We start from the raw sequence: 15,180 nt of genomic DNA, 5'->3' as shown, positions 1-15,180 counted from the left end.
AAAAGTTTATAGTTCATTCACTCATTCTATTTTTTTCATGTTTTACAATAAAAACAAACTTTCTGCCAGAGAAATAAAAACATTTTGTGTTTTGTTACTAAAGTTTTGCAGATACATCTGCAAATATTCATATCATCAGTACCACAGATATTACCAGCTGTGTTTGAGTGATCCTTCTGAAAAATATAAATATTAATGAAGATATGTTTTCATTAATATTTGATACATCTACTACAGTGACTCTGAGAAAATTCAAAGAAAGAAATCTTTAAATCTCCAAACAGAGAAATTCCACAGCTGATTAACAAATCCTTTGGATCTTTCAGGAAGAAGAGCTGGAAGCTGTGAGACAGATTCTCTTTGAAACACTGAAGGATTTGAGATTTGAGGATCTCAAAAAATTCAGTCTGTTTCTGAAGCTCACGTGCTTCAAGATGGGCCTGCCACGAATACAGACCTATAGAAACACGGCAGAAGAACTAGTGAATCAGATGGTGGATGAACTTGGTCATCAGTCTGTGGAGGTGATCATGGAGGTTTTAACAGACTTGAAGAGAACTGATCTGGTGCAGAGGCTGTCAGAGAGCAGCTCAGGACTCAAAGGTAAGTTCCATCAAAACAAAATAAATGTGGTCTGCAGAGCGTGGTCTGTTAAATTTTATTGTTACAGCTTCCATGAAATTCAGTCAGACATTGATGGTCCCCACAGGATGAATCCCGGTGATTTTAGTTAGTCTGGACTTTTCCTCTCGTACCACCAGCAGGTTGACATTTTCATTTCCAAAAAAATATTTCAGACTGTTGGCTGATTGTCATGACCTTTGGTGCTCAGATGATTTACCAACGAGTTTGGTGGGTCTCTGAGTTTTCATATCCACAGCTGATTTTGTCCAGTACTGCAGTTTTTCACTGTAGTCTGTAGAAGTGATCAAAAACAAGTTATCTGACTTTTTCTGTGTTTTTGTCATTAATCTTGTTTTTCTTCAACTTAGACTTCTGTCAGCTGCACGTCCTGCTGAACATGTTGCTCTCATGTTTGAGCAGCACTGCACAGCACAAAGTGATCAAGCAGCAAAACATGTGGACAGTTAGAGCATGATTTTATATGTCAGCATAACATCATTGATTTGCATGATCTGTGTTTCAACAAGGACGAGAAACTGGAGGAAGTTCAGAGTCTGAGGATTGTGGAAGTGTGATGGTAATCCCTCACACTCATCCTAAAGTTTATTTGTTTTTATTTATGTGATGTTACAAAAATAAAGTTATGTACATATTTCCTAGAGTGAGTGCCCTCTGCAGCAGAACTCCAGTGACTGGACTAAACTTGAACCTGAGGTGAACGGTACAGATGCAGACGAGGCTCCAACTTACAGGTAAATTAACTTCCTGAATCCTGCAGCACAGTAAATTCAATCTTTCTGTTAGCATCAAATAAATTCAGCACAGCTATTCATATTCACTCTGTTGTGTCCCTTCATGAACATATATTTGATTCCCATGTTAGCCTTCAGTCTGAAGCAGGACACTTTGAATGCAGTGTCTCTGGTTTGCGCTGGGTCTGTAAGGTAAAGGCCAGCTTTCAGTACCAGTTTGGTTCTTGGGAGGGACACATGGAGAGGATGGAAAGCAGAGGATACATACCTGCAGGTCCCCTGATGGACGTCACAGTCACTGCTGGGAAGCTAAATGAAGTTCACCTGCCACACTGGATCTGCACAGGTAAGAGGACATGAAGGAAATCATTTCAGATGTTTCAAATTTGTGACAGTGAGTGCACAAACTGTTAGAATCTGTTCATCTCACTCAGTGTGTGTTGTTGTGTTCTCATGCAGATGACATCCCTGACATACTGGACAAGTTTGCAGTCCTTCACATAGATGACTGTGGAGATGTTGTGGAGAAAGTGTCTGAGGTCACACCATCACATGTCAAGTTAATGGAGCCAAATTTCTCTCTAATTGGAGCTCTGATAAGTTTCTTCTTTCCTTTGAAAATCAGCTGTTTTATGCTGATGTACTATAAACCCAACACATCATTCCTTAAACTCCACGTTTATCCAATCCGACAGGATCCTGCTCTGGAACAGGTAACTGAGTATCTCAGTGTGGTAACACTTTTTAATAACCACATTAGTAAGATAAAAGTAAACACTCAGTTCATTTATAAACCATTTATTTTAGTAGCCATTCGTGTGTAATTTATAAACAGAGTTCTAAATGCTTTATTCTTCATTAATAAGCTCATATTTTAATATGTTTAATGACAGCATTTAAATACTTTATAAATAATGGATTAAAAATTTCTACACAAAATATTACATGAAATTCAAACAAGTTATTTATGAGCTGTTAATGGTTCATGTATCGGTTAGAAGGTCTAATTAAATGATTACTTGTACATGATGATTAAGATATGCACTAATTAGTGAGTGCATTAACAGAGGTTTTATAAATGCTTGTTAATTATTGTAACTCATGGTTAATTCAGACAGTTACTGGTTATTAATTTAGTCTTCTGTGTGAGCTCATCTACAGTGAGGACCATCTGTGCCTTATGAAGCATTTATAAATGAAACTGAAAGGTCAGCAGGACCTCGAGACTCCAAAAAGTCTCAGATATCTTTACAACAGAGAACAGAAGCAGACAAAGCACAAAGTGATACAAACATACAAATATTTATTGCAACATGTGAACATGACTCACTTCAGGTTTACAGAATACTGAAATATAATCAGGACCAGAGTCTGAGTTTGTAGGAGAGAGACACACTGAGCAGCTGGAGCCACAGCGTTACCTTCAACTTCAATATATTGACATTATATTCAAAAACATCTTTCAATTAAAAAACATGAATAAGGTTATCGTGAAAAGAATGTATTTCACAGAGCTTCACAAACAAGTGTAAACACCATAAAAAAAATCACATTAAACTGATAAACTTGCCTTTTTTGTTAAACAGAGAATAAACAAGGATGAGACCTCAGATGGATACAAAAGGCTCAAAAAGCCACACCCAGACAGATACCTGCAAACTGAGCGTGCTTTCAGCCTCAGAGCCGACATGGAAACAGCAGAAATCCAACCAGAGGTAAAGTTTGTAACATTTGTGCTGGATGAAACCTTCCTGCTAACAAGATTTAAGCCCTCACTGTAGGCTTAGATGCACCTGTACTCTGAAACATACATGTGCAGTCATGTCTGAAGGCTAGTTAAGGACACATGCTGCTGTTTTGATCACAGACATGACCACTTGATCCTGAGCAGATAGCAAACAAGGACTCCATGAATTTGATGCATTCCAAGTTTGCTCATTAGCATAGACTGTATATAGAAGATGGCCGTAGGCTCTGAGGGAGGTGTACTATGAAGGAAGTTCATCACAGCCGGCTGTAAATGCTAAATGGACTAGTTCTTATATAGCACTTTTTTACTTTAATTGAGCATTCAAAGTGCTTATACAACATGTGTAACTAATCTAAGTGCTTATTATTTAACATTCACACTCCAGTACTTGCGCGGGAGAGCAACTTGGGGTTCAGTATCTTGCCCATTATGCAGCCCGGAGCAGCCGGTAATCGAACCACCAACCTGGTGGCAGGTGACCTGCTCTACCAACCAAGCCACAGCCATCCAGCTGTTTGTGGCTCAGTGATGATAACATGTATTAGGCTCTGCTCACACACACAAAAAGACGTGTTTGAAGCTTTATTTCATTTTTCTTCTGCACAAAACTGAGTGAATGAGTGCTGCTGCTGCAGAGACAGTATCAGAGAGAGTGAACAGGTGACACAGATAAATCCAGGATAAAAAACAATGACAAATATATATGAAGAGAGCAGAGCTGCTTCTCCACTATATATGTATACATGTGGGGTATTTTGCACATTTATTTATGTAATTTTATGAATTTTTTCCACAGGAGTTAACCTTCAGATATAACAGCCTGAACTTCTATGAAGTGTACATTAAGGATCCAGAGGAAGAACTCAACCTTACCCTCATAGACTCAAATGATGGTGAACCAGAACATGAACCAGTTTGGAAGTGCAAAATTCATGAAAGTCAGTGGTTATTAAACAGTAAAGACAACATTGTCATTATGTGAAACATAATTGTGTGTCTAAATTAACTCTTTGTGGTGAATGTAGCACAAAACACACAGTATATCATATTTATATTTTCTTTTGATTCCAGATGATTATTCAGCATCTGGCCGTGTTGAAGGTAAGAAATTACACTTAGTGAGTACAAAGAGGAACTTTGTGTTTCACTCATTATAACCTCACATATGCTGCAGTTTGATTAAAGTGGAGCAGAGCTGAGTCGAATAGTTTTCATTGGAGTGTTGTCGTCCTTTGGTGGGACTGCTGAAATATTATCAGCATTAATGTGCTGAGTCTGCGATGATTCTTATTATGCAGTTTTGTGTATTTTGTGTTTTTGGACAGTGAAACATTTTTGTAATTTTGCCTCTGAACACCACCACAGTGGATTTTAAGAATCCAGCCAAACTATCAAGATGTGACTGAAGTGCAGAGCTTCAGCTGTTTGGGAATTACAGCCATTTTAATATATAGTCCCATATTTTAAAATACAATTGAGTGACAGGCAGTTTGATGGCCAGGTGAGGTCTGCTCCCTCGTTATTTCACCACAGACAAACAGATGAAAGATCTGGAGTTGATTCTGACTGTTGAACTTGTATCTGGTCGCTGTTTGCTGGAGCTTGTTCTTAGTGAAGGAGGCGATCGTTAGGCTGAACAACCAAAACAAACTCTGCTTTAATCTTCCCCAGTTTAACTGTTCATAATTGATATCATTCAGTCTTTACTGATAGATGATGGCTCTCTTACAGCCAGAGCAGATGTTTCAAACAGAGTTCAGTGATAGTGACTGTTTCACATTTAACTGAACAAAAGCAAAAAAGTCTGTAATGAATGTAAAGTTTGATCAGTGAAGTCAAACATGTTAAAGGAAATGTTTCAGCTTTTAGGAGCTGTTTACATGTTGGCTTGATAAATTTGAAATATCTCAGTATTATTTTGGACGGATGATCCAGTTTGAATAAGGAATACAAATAAATACAAAATACACCAACATTAAATGATCCCAATCGGATTTGAACAGGATGAGGTGGGAAATGACTGGATCTGAATCTGTGTTTCTGGTCTGTTTGGATCTGTCCCGCCGTGCAAGCGGACTCTGATCTGGACACAGTTTGCTGATCCTTATGGAGCGTACGATTCCTCCACTGAGACTGATTTAGATGATTTTCAGTGGAAAACATGTCAAAGTTCAGACACTGTGTGTTTAAAATATTGTTTTTGATTTATTTAATAACTGAATCTCAGTCTGTGAACAAGTGTCAACATAAATGTAATCAGATTACAGTCAGACTGCCTGCAGCTGCTTTTAAAAGTCATTTTTCCATCAGTGCGCTCGATTACAACAAATGATTGATGGTTGATCAGAGTGTTATGAGTCTGAAACATCTTTATACAGATGAGTCTTATTCACACAATGATTGCAGTCAATTATCCAGACACTCAAACACACAGAGGAATAAAGGAGGAAAGGAACAGAGGAGGGAAGTAAAAACACAGAAACTACAGGAGGAACTAACCTTAAAAATGAAACTGGAAGTAAAAAATAAACTCACACATGTAAACAGTCAGAATGCAGAGTGGAAATGCAGGAAACACAGAAAAGAGCAAAAACCACCAGAAGCATGAAGATACAAACTATTGATCCAAAACAAGGATCACAACAGTGAGCGTGACAAGAACCGGCTTCACTTGATGAAGTGTTAAAGCTGCTCAGAATCAAAAACTGATGTTTTTGAAGCGTTTGGGGCAATATTTAGACAATAAAGTAGATCATACAAATTCAGCCTTTGCTGACAGTTTTTCAGATTTTAGTACTGAAACTTCTCTTCCTGATCTTCTTAAGATTTTGTCCTTTACTAAGCAAAGTGGAGGGATGAATTTAGCAGAATTTGATGGTTGTTCTGTGTGTAGTTCATAAGTGTAGAGCAGCTGGTGGAGTGACGTGGTGTGACGAGCTATAGAAGAATCCACAGCAAACACCGGGCTCAGGTGGACTGAAGTGTTCAGACTGCTGAGACTCCTCCGGTCCCACTCGCCTTCCTGTGACCTCAGCAAACTAAAAATACGGAGCAGTCCTCATGAAGTGTTTCTGATTGTGAAGCTGATCTCAGGGCTTTAATATTGGGTACATGCTGAGACTGAGTCTGAGTCTGATGTTTGAAGCATCTCCATCTCAGACTCTCTTCTGATTGTCAGCAAAGTTTCTTCCACTTTATGTCCTGAGTGTTTGTTCACAGATGGATTCAAGATTTCATTTGCTTCACTCGCTATTTTGTAGCAAAGAAAAACATTATTTAGTTCACACATCGAGGCAGTCTGTCATTATTTATTGTTTTCTTTCTTCCTCAGAGAAACACTCTGTGGATGAACATCTGTCTGTACAGATGCAGACAGTAAGTAACAATAATAATGAATTCATTAATAATCCTGATTAAATTGGATTAATCTGTCATCTACAAATAAAGTTATTACCAAATCACATCACTTTTTTGTCTGCTTTGAATTTTGTCAGGCATTAACGATCCAATCAGACAGAGAGAAGCTTTTGGGAATGTTGGAGGATCTCACACAGAACGAGCTAGAAAATTTCAAGTGGTTCCTGGGGAGCAGCGATGCTGTGATGGGGCTGCCACGTATCCCAAAGAGCCGATTGGAGAAGGCCACCACCTGTGACCTGGTGGATCTGATGCTGCAGACGTACACAGAAAAGTCTGTGGAGGTGACCAAGAACATCTTTCAGAAGATTAAGAGGAATGATCTGGTGCAGAGGCTGTCAGAGAGCAGCTCAGGACTCAAAAGTTAGAAACAAAATGGCATCATTTATTTTACTTCATCAAAAATACTTTTTGATAGTTAACTGTGTAGTAATTGTGAGTGATCGCAGCCTTTACCTGTTCATTGTTTTCTATTAGCAGGAAGCTCCTCCACAGTTCTGCTGTCCTCTTTATTCTGTCTCTTCATGTGTTCTCAGGCTGACTCCAACACAATGCTGAGGTCTGGACTCTGTGTGGGTCCGACCATCGGCTGCAGGACTCTTTGTTATTTGTGTCTCTGGTTGTGTGTTTGGACTTGTTAGACAAACATTCCTAATTTTGAGGTGGTGCATTTGACATAGAGCTGAACCTTTGATCAGGTTTGTCTGATATTTTCTGCATTAATGTGACACTGCTGGGATCTGCAGCTATGATGAAAATCACAGGAAATATAAATGTGTAATCAAGTGTATCCAAGTATTTTGATTTTGAAGCAGTTTTTTTTAAAGTTCTATAATTCATGCTTCTTTCAGAGAGGATGAGGGGCTTCAAAAAGACCCAGTATAAGACAATCAGGGATTATTTTGATCTGTGACTCATACAAAGCTCCTCTAGTAAAGTCCAAAGATAAAAATATGGACCTGAAAATGCTGATGTTTCCACATTTTAATCAGACAGATACATTTTGATACTGTTTTGGAGAAAAACTGCACAATTATATATTTTTAAAATCCTGTTTTAATCTTTGTTTTTTACTGCATTTGTCTCTAAATATTCTTTTACACATCTCACACAAAACACTTCACATGTCGCCTTGTTACTGAAAAGTGCTGTACAAAAACATTTGTTCTTTATCAATAAAATATTCCTTTGAAAGCACCAAAGAACAACAGCAGTGTCTGATAACTGTTTACTGTCAGAGGCTCATTCAGTTTTTAATCTATGATAAATACCCCTGATGTTTATATGAGGGTTGAAGCTTTTGATAGAATGAAGTGGCCTAAAAACAGCATATGAAGCAGGTACAATGAAGATCACTGAGCAGGACGATCACTGTGAGTTTTTGAAGAGTTGTTTAGTTCAGTCTTTATTTTCCCACAGGAGAAATTTGGCTTCCAGCATCAGTCAGTAAAACAGAAATCTCAGCAGTTAAAGAGAAATACAGAGTAGAGAGATCAGCACATATATAACAGTAAGAAAGAGAAATAGTTACAGAAATGAATAAAAATGATGCGACAGGTCAAGAAGAAGAAGTTAAGCACACAGAAATGTAAGACAGGGACTGGCCTGCTTTATTGTCACATTTGTACCTGACTGAGGACTTTATTGCTCCAAAGAAGCGGCACAAACTTTTCCTAAACCTGCAATTCCTCACATATTTATACATATAAATAATTTATGGGTTAATGAGCATTAAAGACTGATTTTAACCCTTGTTATCTGGTTCACTGGTATTGACACTATCAGTGAAATTTAATGGATTTAACCGGGAGCCTTGCTGGAGTTTTGGTTGCATAAAGCTGGTCAGTGTTGGGTCAATCAGCTCCATTTTAATCCAGTGGGCCGAGGAATATGAATGAGTGTCACTGAGGACGGTCTGATTGTTTAACCCAGCTTTTATTTTCCTTAATAGATAATAAACGTGTAACCTTAGCAAGTTTTCTTTTATCTTGAATTAAGTTTTCAGATTTAACTTCACAGGGACAAACTGAAGCGACAATAACTGAAGGTATTTAAATGTAACAAAATCTACTTTTGCACCTCTGATATGAGACATCTTTTATCCCAGAATTATTTAAGGTGTGAGAAACAGTTCACCTCTGCAACTGTGATCCCATAACAAGATTTTAACAAATGAAATTAAAATGATTTATCTTTCAAATTTGACATAATTTTTAAGTTCTGCCCGATCCATAAACACACACATCACCCTCGTGTTTCTTCCATGTGATCCTGCAGGTGTTTACAGCAGTACCAATGCCAGTACCAATTAGTGTGGCCCGGTCAGCAAAGGACAGGACTGACACCAAAATAAAATTTAAAATGGGTCTTTATTCCCCGACTGAACTCATAATAAAGAATAAGAACAGCGTTAATTCTTTGTTTTGAGGTTAATTAACAAATGTCTCAACTTTAACAATACACTGTGCCCCTGCCCAGGCCCGGATTAAGGTGGGTCTGGGCCCCGGGGCAAGGAGATTGCAAGCCCCCCCCCCCCACCTCCCGCTCCGAGCCCATACCAACCCACCCCCCACCCCCCCACCCCCCCCGACACACACTCCCCTATAAAAGTCTCTTTCTGCTCTTCCTTCGTGCAAAATCATCTACCAACTCATCAAAGTTCAGCTGTTGCACAAACTGTGATTCAATTGCAAGAAGTGAGAGGGAGTTCAGACGATTTTGGGTCATTTTCATCCTGAGCTCATTTTTTATTCGAGCCATTCTGGAGAATGACCGTTCCCCTTCACAGTTCGTAATTGGCAGAGTCAAGAACAGTCGAAGTTGCCATATCCTGTAGCCCAGGGGCCCTTTGATTGCTGTCCCCCTAGGCGCTCTAGTCACCGTACCGCATAGCCCAGGGGCCCTTTGATTGCCGTTTCCTGTGGCACAGGGGCCCTATGGTTGCCATATCCCGTGGCTCAGGGGCCCTTTGATAGCCGTCCCCCGTGGCCCAGGGGCCCTCTGATTGCCGTCCCCCGTGGCCCAGGGGCCCTCTGGTTGCCATATCCCGTGGTTCAGGGGCCCTTTGCCATCCCCCGTGGCCCAGGGGCCCTCTGATTGCCGTCCTCCGTGGCCTAGGGGCCCTCTGGTTGCTGTACGACATGGCCCAGGGGCCCTCTGGTTCCTATGTCCTGTGGCCGAGGGCCCTCTGACTGCTGTCACTCCCCCCAGCCCATTTCAGTTAACCCTTATAGACTAAAGAAGTACAACTAAAGAAGATCCTAGAATAGAGGGCTCTATCGCAATCAGCATCGACATCGGTATCTGGATTGTTGTTGGGCCCCCTGGATCCATGGGCCCCGGGGCGCCAGCCCCACTCGCCCGGTCGGTAATACGGCCCTGCCCCTGCCTCCTCCAGTCTCAACACCGCTCATGGACACAGAACTGATCAACGGCTGTAGATTGAAAACAAAATGGAGGCCTAAGCTTTCCTACTGTGTACAAATCAGATTCCCTATACAGACAACAGCAGTGGCCTCACTTTTCTGATAAAGAAAACAAAGACAAGAAGAAAAGGAATAAAACAATCAAACACATTCACAATATTACAACACGACTAAACTCTATACCCTCAATAAAGTTAATCTGAACAGTGTTTTACAGCAAAACAGTACATAACACTTCACATCATAACACCAGGGAATAGTCGGTGACTTACTCTGACTCCAGTGGTCAGCCTGTGCTATAACACACCACCTCAGCCTATCACTGGATTTCTCCCCTCTGAAACCAGCAAGAGCAAACATAAGCTCAGTCTCTGAAAATAGCGCACACACCATGCACGCTGGATCACACGTATATGTTGTGCCTTTGGTCACTTACGCTGCTCCACTGCTCTGGCTTTTCCACACCGTGCGGCAAACAATCGGTTTCTCAAGCAGCTTTGCGGCGATCTGATGGCGTACGGGACATAAGTCTGGCCTCTAGCCTCGATCTGAAATCTCGCGGGATTTCCGCATTCTCGCGAGACTAACCAGCTTCAGTGAGAATGACAACAATGCTCCACCAGGTGGGGCTGTTTAACCCTCTATTTAATCGCTTCCAATTTCACCTGGCTACATATATATATATATATATATATATATATATATATATATATATATATATATATATATATATATATATATATATATATATATATATATATATATATATATATATATATATATATATATATATGTGTGTGTATATGTTTTTTTTTTTATTTTAATTCTTTACATTTTTGCTTGACAACACAGATCAAAGTCTGACAGTTTGTCTTCTAAACATCAATATGTGCACAGATTAGCTGTTCACTACTGTTTTTCTTCTTCTAACCTTTCTTAAGGCTACAGTAAATGTACTTTCTCAGACACTTCTTTTTTTGTGAAATGACAACAGTCAAAAGAAAAATGACCATTAGTAAATATATTAAAGATCATCCCTGTAAAATGGTAAATGGACTAGTTCTTATATAGCGCTTTTCTACTCTGTCTGAGCTCTCGAAGCGCTTATACAACACATTTACCCCTATTCATGCAAGCACTTCCATGAGTAGATAAGCTTTTATTATCTAACATTCACACACATTCACACTCCAACGCTTGCATTGGAGAGTCATTTGGGGTTCAGTATATTGCCCAAGGATACTTTGGCATGCAGCCTGGAATCAAACCACCAACCTTCCAATCAGTAGGTGGCCTGCTCTACCTCACTTTGAGATGATCAAGACATCAGTCTGTTATACAGGCTTCATTTTTAAGAAAATTAATTAAAAGAGCAGTTTTGACATCAACTACTGTATAACCATTATAAGTAATCACAATTTAATGTAACAGTTGAAAAAATGTAGATGTGAAACTACACTCTATAAAACTCTTTTACAGCACCTATATTGTAACACTTTTCCACTTTTGCCTTGTCTTTGGGTTAAAACTATATTTTCCCAATTTTATACATGTTTAGCAACCTAGAACTATATTTTTGACCCCAAAACTTTGCTTTATATGCTTATAATATTCTGCATTTTACAGCATATCATAAGTATCACATTTGATTCCTAGTAGTTTTCTTTTAGGTTCTCCCCCCCCCCCCCCCCCCCCCCCCCCCCCCCCGCCCCCTTTTTTTTTCTCAAGCTGTTTTCTCTTCGAAAATTGCCTATAAAAACACTGTAAAAATGTTTAACCAAAAGAACAAAAAACAGCAAATTAATGTATTTGTACATCTATCCAGTTGTTTGTCAAAGATATAAACCGTGCCACCCACTCAGCCTGCAGATGCAGTATATTAAGTTAGTGCTTCTCAGTTATTTTATGTTATGCCCCCCCCCAGGAAGAAGAAAGCCCCCCCACACACACACACACACAGTGTAGCGCAGGCTCTGCGCTACACTGTGAGTAGGCAAAAAAACCCCCAAAAAACATGCACCATAGAGCTATTGCTTACTTCCAGATAAATAACAAAATGTTACCATTCATATTACAAAAATACTCTAGCAGGAAACATTTGCCTTGCCTTCATAGTCATCATTTCATTTCCTCTTTTTCTTTTCTCTCTTTACACTGAGACATACACACATACAGATTTAATGTATGTTACTTTCATTTAATATATATCATTATTATTTTTTATGTATACACCAGAGGCGATTGCTCTAAGACTGCAAGGGAAGCTCAGCTTCCCCTAAAATGTCAAAAAATAAGTGATCAAATATATACTGTTGTGTGTACATGTCATTGACTAAATATGCGTTACAACGCGCTCAACTTTTGTTCAGAATCAGCTTCTTATCACTGGTAACGACGCGGCTTTCCTCTCACTCACTCCCGCAGCTTCACATCGCTTTAAACAGTGTGGACGCTGAGCGTCTACAGAGTTCAACAGCGAAGCAAAGAAAGCAGCGAAACGAGACGAGTCATTGGATAAATGCTGGGCTTTGTCCCACCCATCGGACGCTCAGCGTCTCTGGGGGTCTATGGGGCAGTGGGCGGGCCTCGGCCGGCCCGGACGCTCAGCTTCTGCATGATGATTGGATGATCTGTCTGAGGCTGAATCCCTTTTTGATTGACAGCGAAATGAGCGAAATGAGCGAATCAGCGATCTTTTGGTGTAAACATCCGTGGGAGCATTTTTAAATTTTCATGCTGTTCTGAGTTGAACCGGTGACTTTCCTAATCCTCTTAGCGGCATTTTCTTTGTTAAAAACGACTAGCGACAAATCGAGCTTCTATTTCTGGTGGGTTTTTTGTAGCTGCTTGTGTTTGGAGACTGACTTCTATCGCAGTTTCTGTCCAGCGGGTGCTGCTGTGTAAATAAACCGACACATTTTATAATGTAGGCCAAAATTGAGCTTCCCCTCCTTGAAAGACCAGCATCCACCACTGGTATACACATATATTTATTTTTCCTCATGCAATGCAGTTTGGAATTATTTGCCGGACTTCTGACTTTCTGTTCTCAGATGTATTAATCAAACAAGGATATTGATCTAAACATCACTTTACCTAATTGGTCTGCGAGGGACTTCTCCCTTTCCTTTTTGCATTTCTGTCACATTTTTTTTTAACATATTTCATATCACCGGTATTTTGTGGCCAGTTTTGGCCTTTGCTTTGCTACAAGAACAGTTCATCACTCTCACACACTGAAAACTTCAGCATTTACACAGTCACTCTTTTTAGTTGCAACTACAAAGAAGACACACAGCACTTTCCTTAGAGTCATCTAAATAACTTCAGTGCAGCTTAATTAAAAGCCCCTGCTATATTTAGACACGCGAAGCGATACTCAGTCACTTTGTTAAAGTGTCTGCTTATCCCTCCAATCCTGGGTCTCAAAAATGGTGTGGTGACACAGTCCGACCCAGAACCCCTTTCTGGGTCTCAAAAATGGCGCCCCAACTTCGTCATGCCCAGAGCCCCTTCAGTACATCTACAATTTCAGGCCGACCATTCTTTATCGCGCTTGCACAGAGAACCTACGTCTGAAACAGTACTAATTAAAGCCCGGAGCACCCTCGGAATCTCTTTTTTGGGTTCTCAAAACAGCACTGCACATAACGGTCTGGAGTGCCCACTACTTCTCTTACCTGGAGCTAGTCCATGGCCTGGTTCATTTCTGGCTAGTTTGATCCATCACCCTCCTCTTGTCTCTCCAGATAGCCACTGGCCTCACAAATCTCCCAACGAGATTCTTAAGAAGCTCGGGCGGAAGTCTTTAGTGATGTGCACAGAGGTTTTGCAGTGGTGATTTCTCTGGAGAAGCAGTTGGACTGGTGTGGATCCCGGCATCGAAGGACCAAAATGTTGGATAAATTCAAAAACCAAGACCACACAATCAGTCTGATAAAAAGGGTTCATTCTAGCAAGAAGATAGACGGTTACAGTTTGCCTGGGCAATCATAAGCGCTCTCCCGAATGACTAAGTTCCATATTTATACACACAGAAAACAGATGATTCAGGAAGAGTGTAAGAGAAAGAGGAAGCAACTGAAAAACTTTGATGTCTGCAAGGTTCTGCCTTGGTGCATGCAGAAAAATAATGAAACCAGACATGGGAAGAAGATGAAAATCAGACATACTCTTAACATCTTTTGTCAGTTCTCATTAACAAGGTACACAAATATGAAACTCAGATAAAGGTCAGAGAGTGACATTAGGTCTGTGGTTAACTTTTGTCTTCACACATAAGGTTTAGAGAGATCACACAAAGTCTCCTTCATCCTCACGTAGGAGTGTCCCTGTTCATAAATAATGCAATTCATACCTGTAATTCAGATAAACAATTCAATTCAATTCAATTTTATTTATATAGCGCCAAATCACAACAAACTGTCGCCTCAAGGCGCTTTGTATTGTGGGTAAAGACCCTAAAATAATACAGAGAAAACCCAACAGTCAAAACAACCCCCTATGAGCAGCACTTGGCGACAGTGGGAAAGAAAAACTCCCTTTTAACAGGAAGAAACCTCCAGCAGAACCAGGCTCAGGGAGGGGCAGTCATCTGCTGCGACCGGTTGGGCTGAGGGGAGAGAAAAGACATGACATGAAAGCATGATTATTATAACTCATACCTTACAATTTGAGTCAGATGAGCTACTGCACTGTTGATGTTCTGGTTTTAAGTTTGTCACTAAAGACATCATGAGAAGGAGAAACCCACTGAGCTACTCTGTGCTCACTGCTGATTGGCTTTCACTCGTGACATGTCAACAATCACATAGTTCTGCAGGTGGGGCATTGCCACTGACCTCAGAGTGGTGACTGCAGAGACAAAGTGCTCACTGCAACAAAACTAACTGAATGTATTTTAAAATTAATTCAATTATTGTAAGTCTGTTAGTTTTTTAACAAAGGATAACATCAGATCTGATAATTGGATGTTCTCTGATCTACAGTCACACTCGGGGAATTTGATTTCCTTCTGGGACAAAAACTAATCCTCTCATCTTTAGACTAGGTTTAAGGTGGTTGTTTGTCATTTGAGTGATAGAAATGCAACAAAGTTCATGTCAGTAATGTTGTCATGAGTGAAATGCAAAGCAGTCAGTTTGCATCCATCAGATAACAAACAGTAACATCCTGTCCTGCATGTGTGATGAGATTTATTCATTTTCCAGGT

The 15,180-nt window shown here is 40.0% G+C and overlaps 1 protein-coding gene across 2 annotated transcripts in view; it reads left to right on the top strand.

Moving 5' to 3' along the window:
- Nucleotides 1-7,783, top strand: part of LOC115794827 (uncharacterized) — a 39,070-nt gene extending 31,287 nt beyond the window's left edge. The window contains exons 20-29 of one of the 2 annotated variants that reach the window (XM_030750486.1): nt 327-603; nt 1,152-1,201; nt 1,303-1,376; nt 1,508-1,722; nt 1,836-2,089; nt 2,963-3,091; nt 3,923-4,064; nt 4,198-4,227; nt 6,458-6,501; nt 6,621-7,783. In XM_030750486.1, coding sequence (XP_030606346.1) covers nt 327-603; nt 1,152-1,201; nt 1,303-1,376; nt 1,508-1,722; nt 1,836-2,089; nt 2,963-3,091; nt 3,923-4,064; nt 4,198-4,227; nt 6,458-6,501; nt 6,621-6,911 — 1,506 coding nt within the window. In that variant the 3' untranslated portion in view covers nt 6,912-7,783. Of the gene's footprint in view, nt 1-326; nt 604-1,151; nt 1,202-1,284; nt 1,377-1,507; nt 1,723-1,835; nt 2,090-2,962; nt 3,092-3,922; nt 4,065-4,197; nt 4,228-6,457; nt 6,502-6,620 lie in introns of both variants that reach the window. The other variant, XM_030750485.1, reaches the window with a different exon arrangement.
- Nucleotides 7,784-15,180: the final 7,397 nt, after the last annotated feature.

The sequence above is a fragment of the Archocentrus centrarchus genome, chromosome 16, assembly GCF_007364275.1.
Source record: "Archocentrus centrarchus isolate MPI-CPG fArcCen1 chromosome 16, fArcCen1, whole genome shotgun sequence".
Classification (NCBI taxonomy): domain Eukaryota; kingdom Metazoa; phylum Chordata; class Actinopteri; order Cichliformes; family Cichlidae; genus Archocentrus; species Archocentrus centrarchus.
The sequence above is the reverse complement of the archived record's forward strand: the minus strand, read 5'-3'. Positions and strand labels throughout refer to the sequence as shown.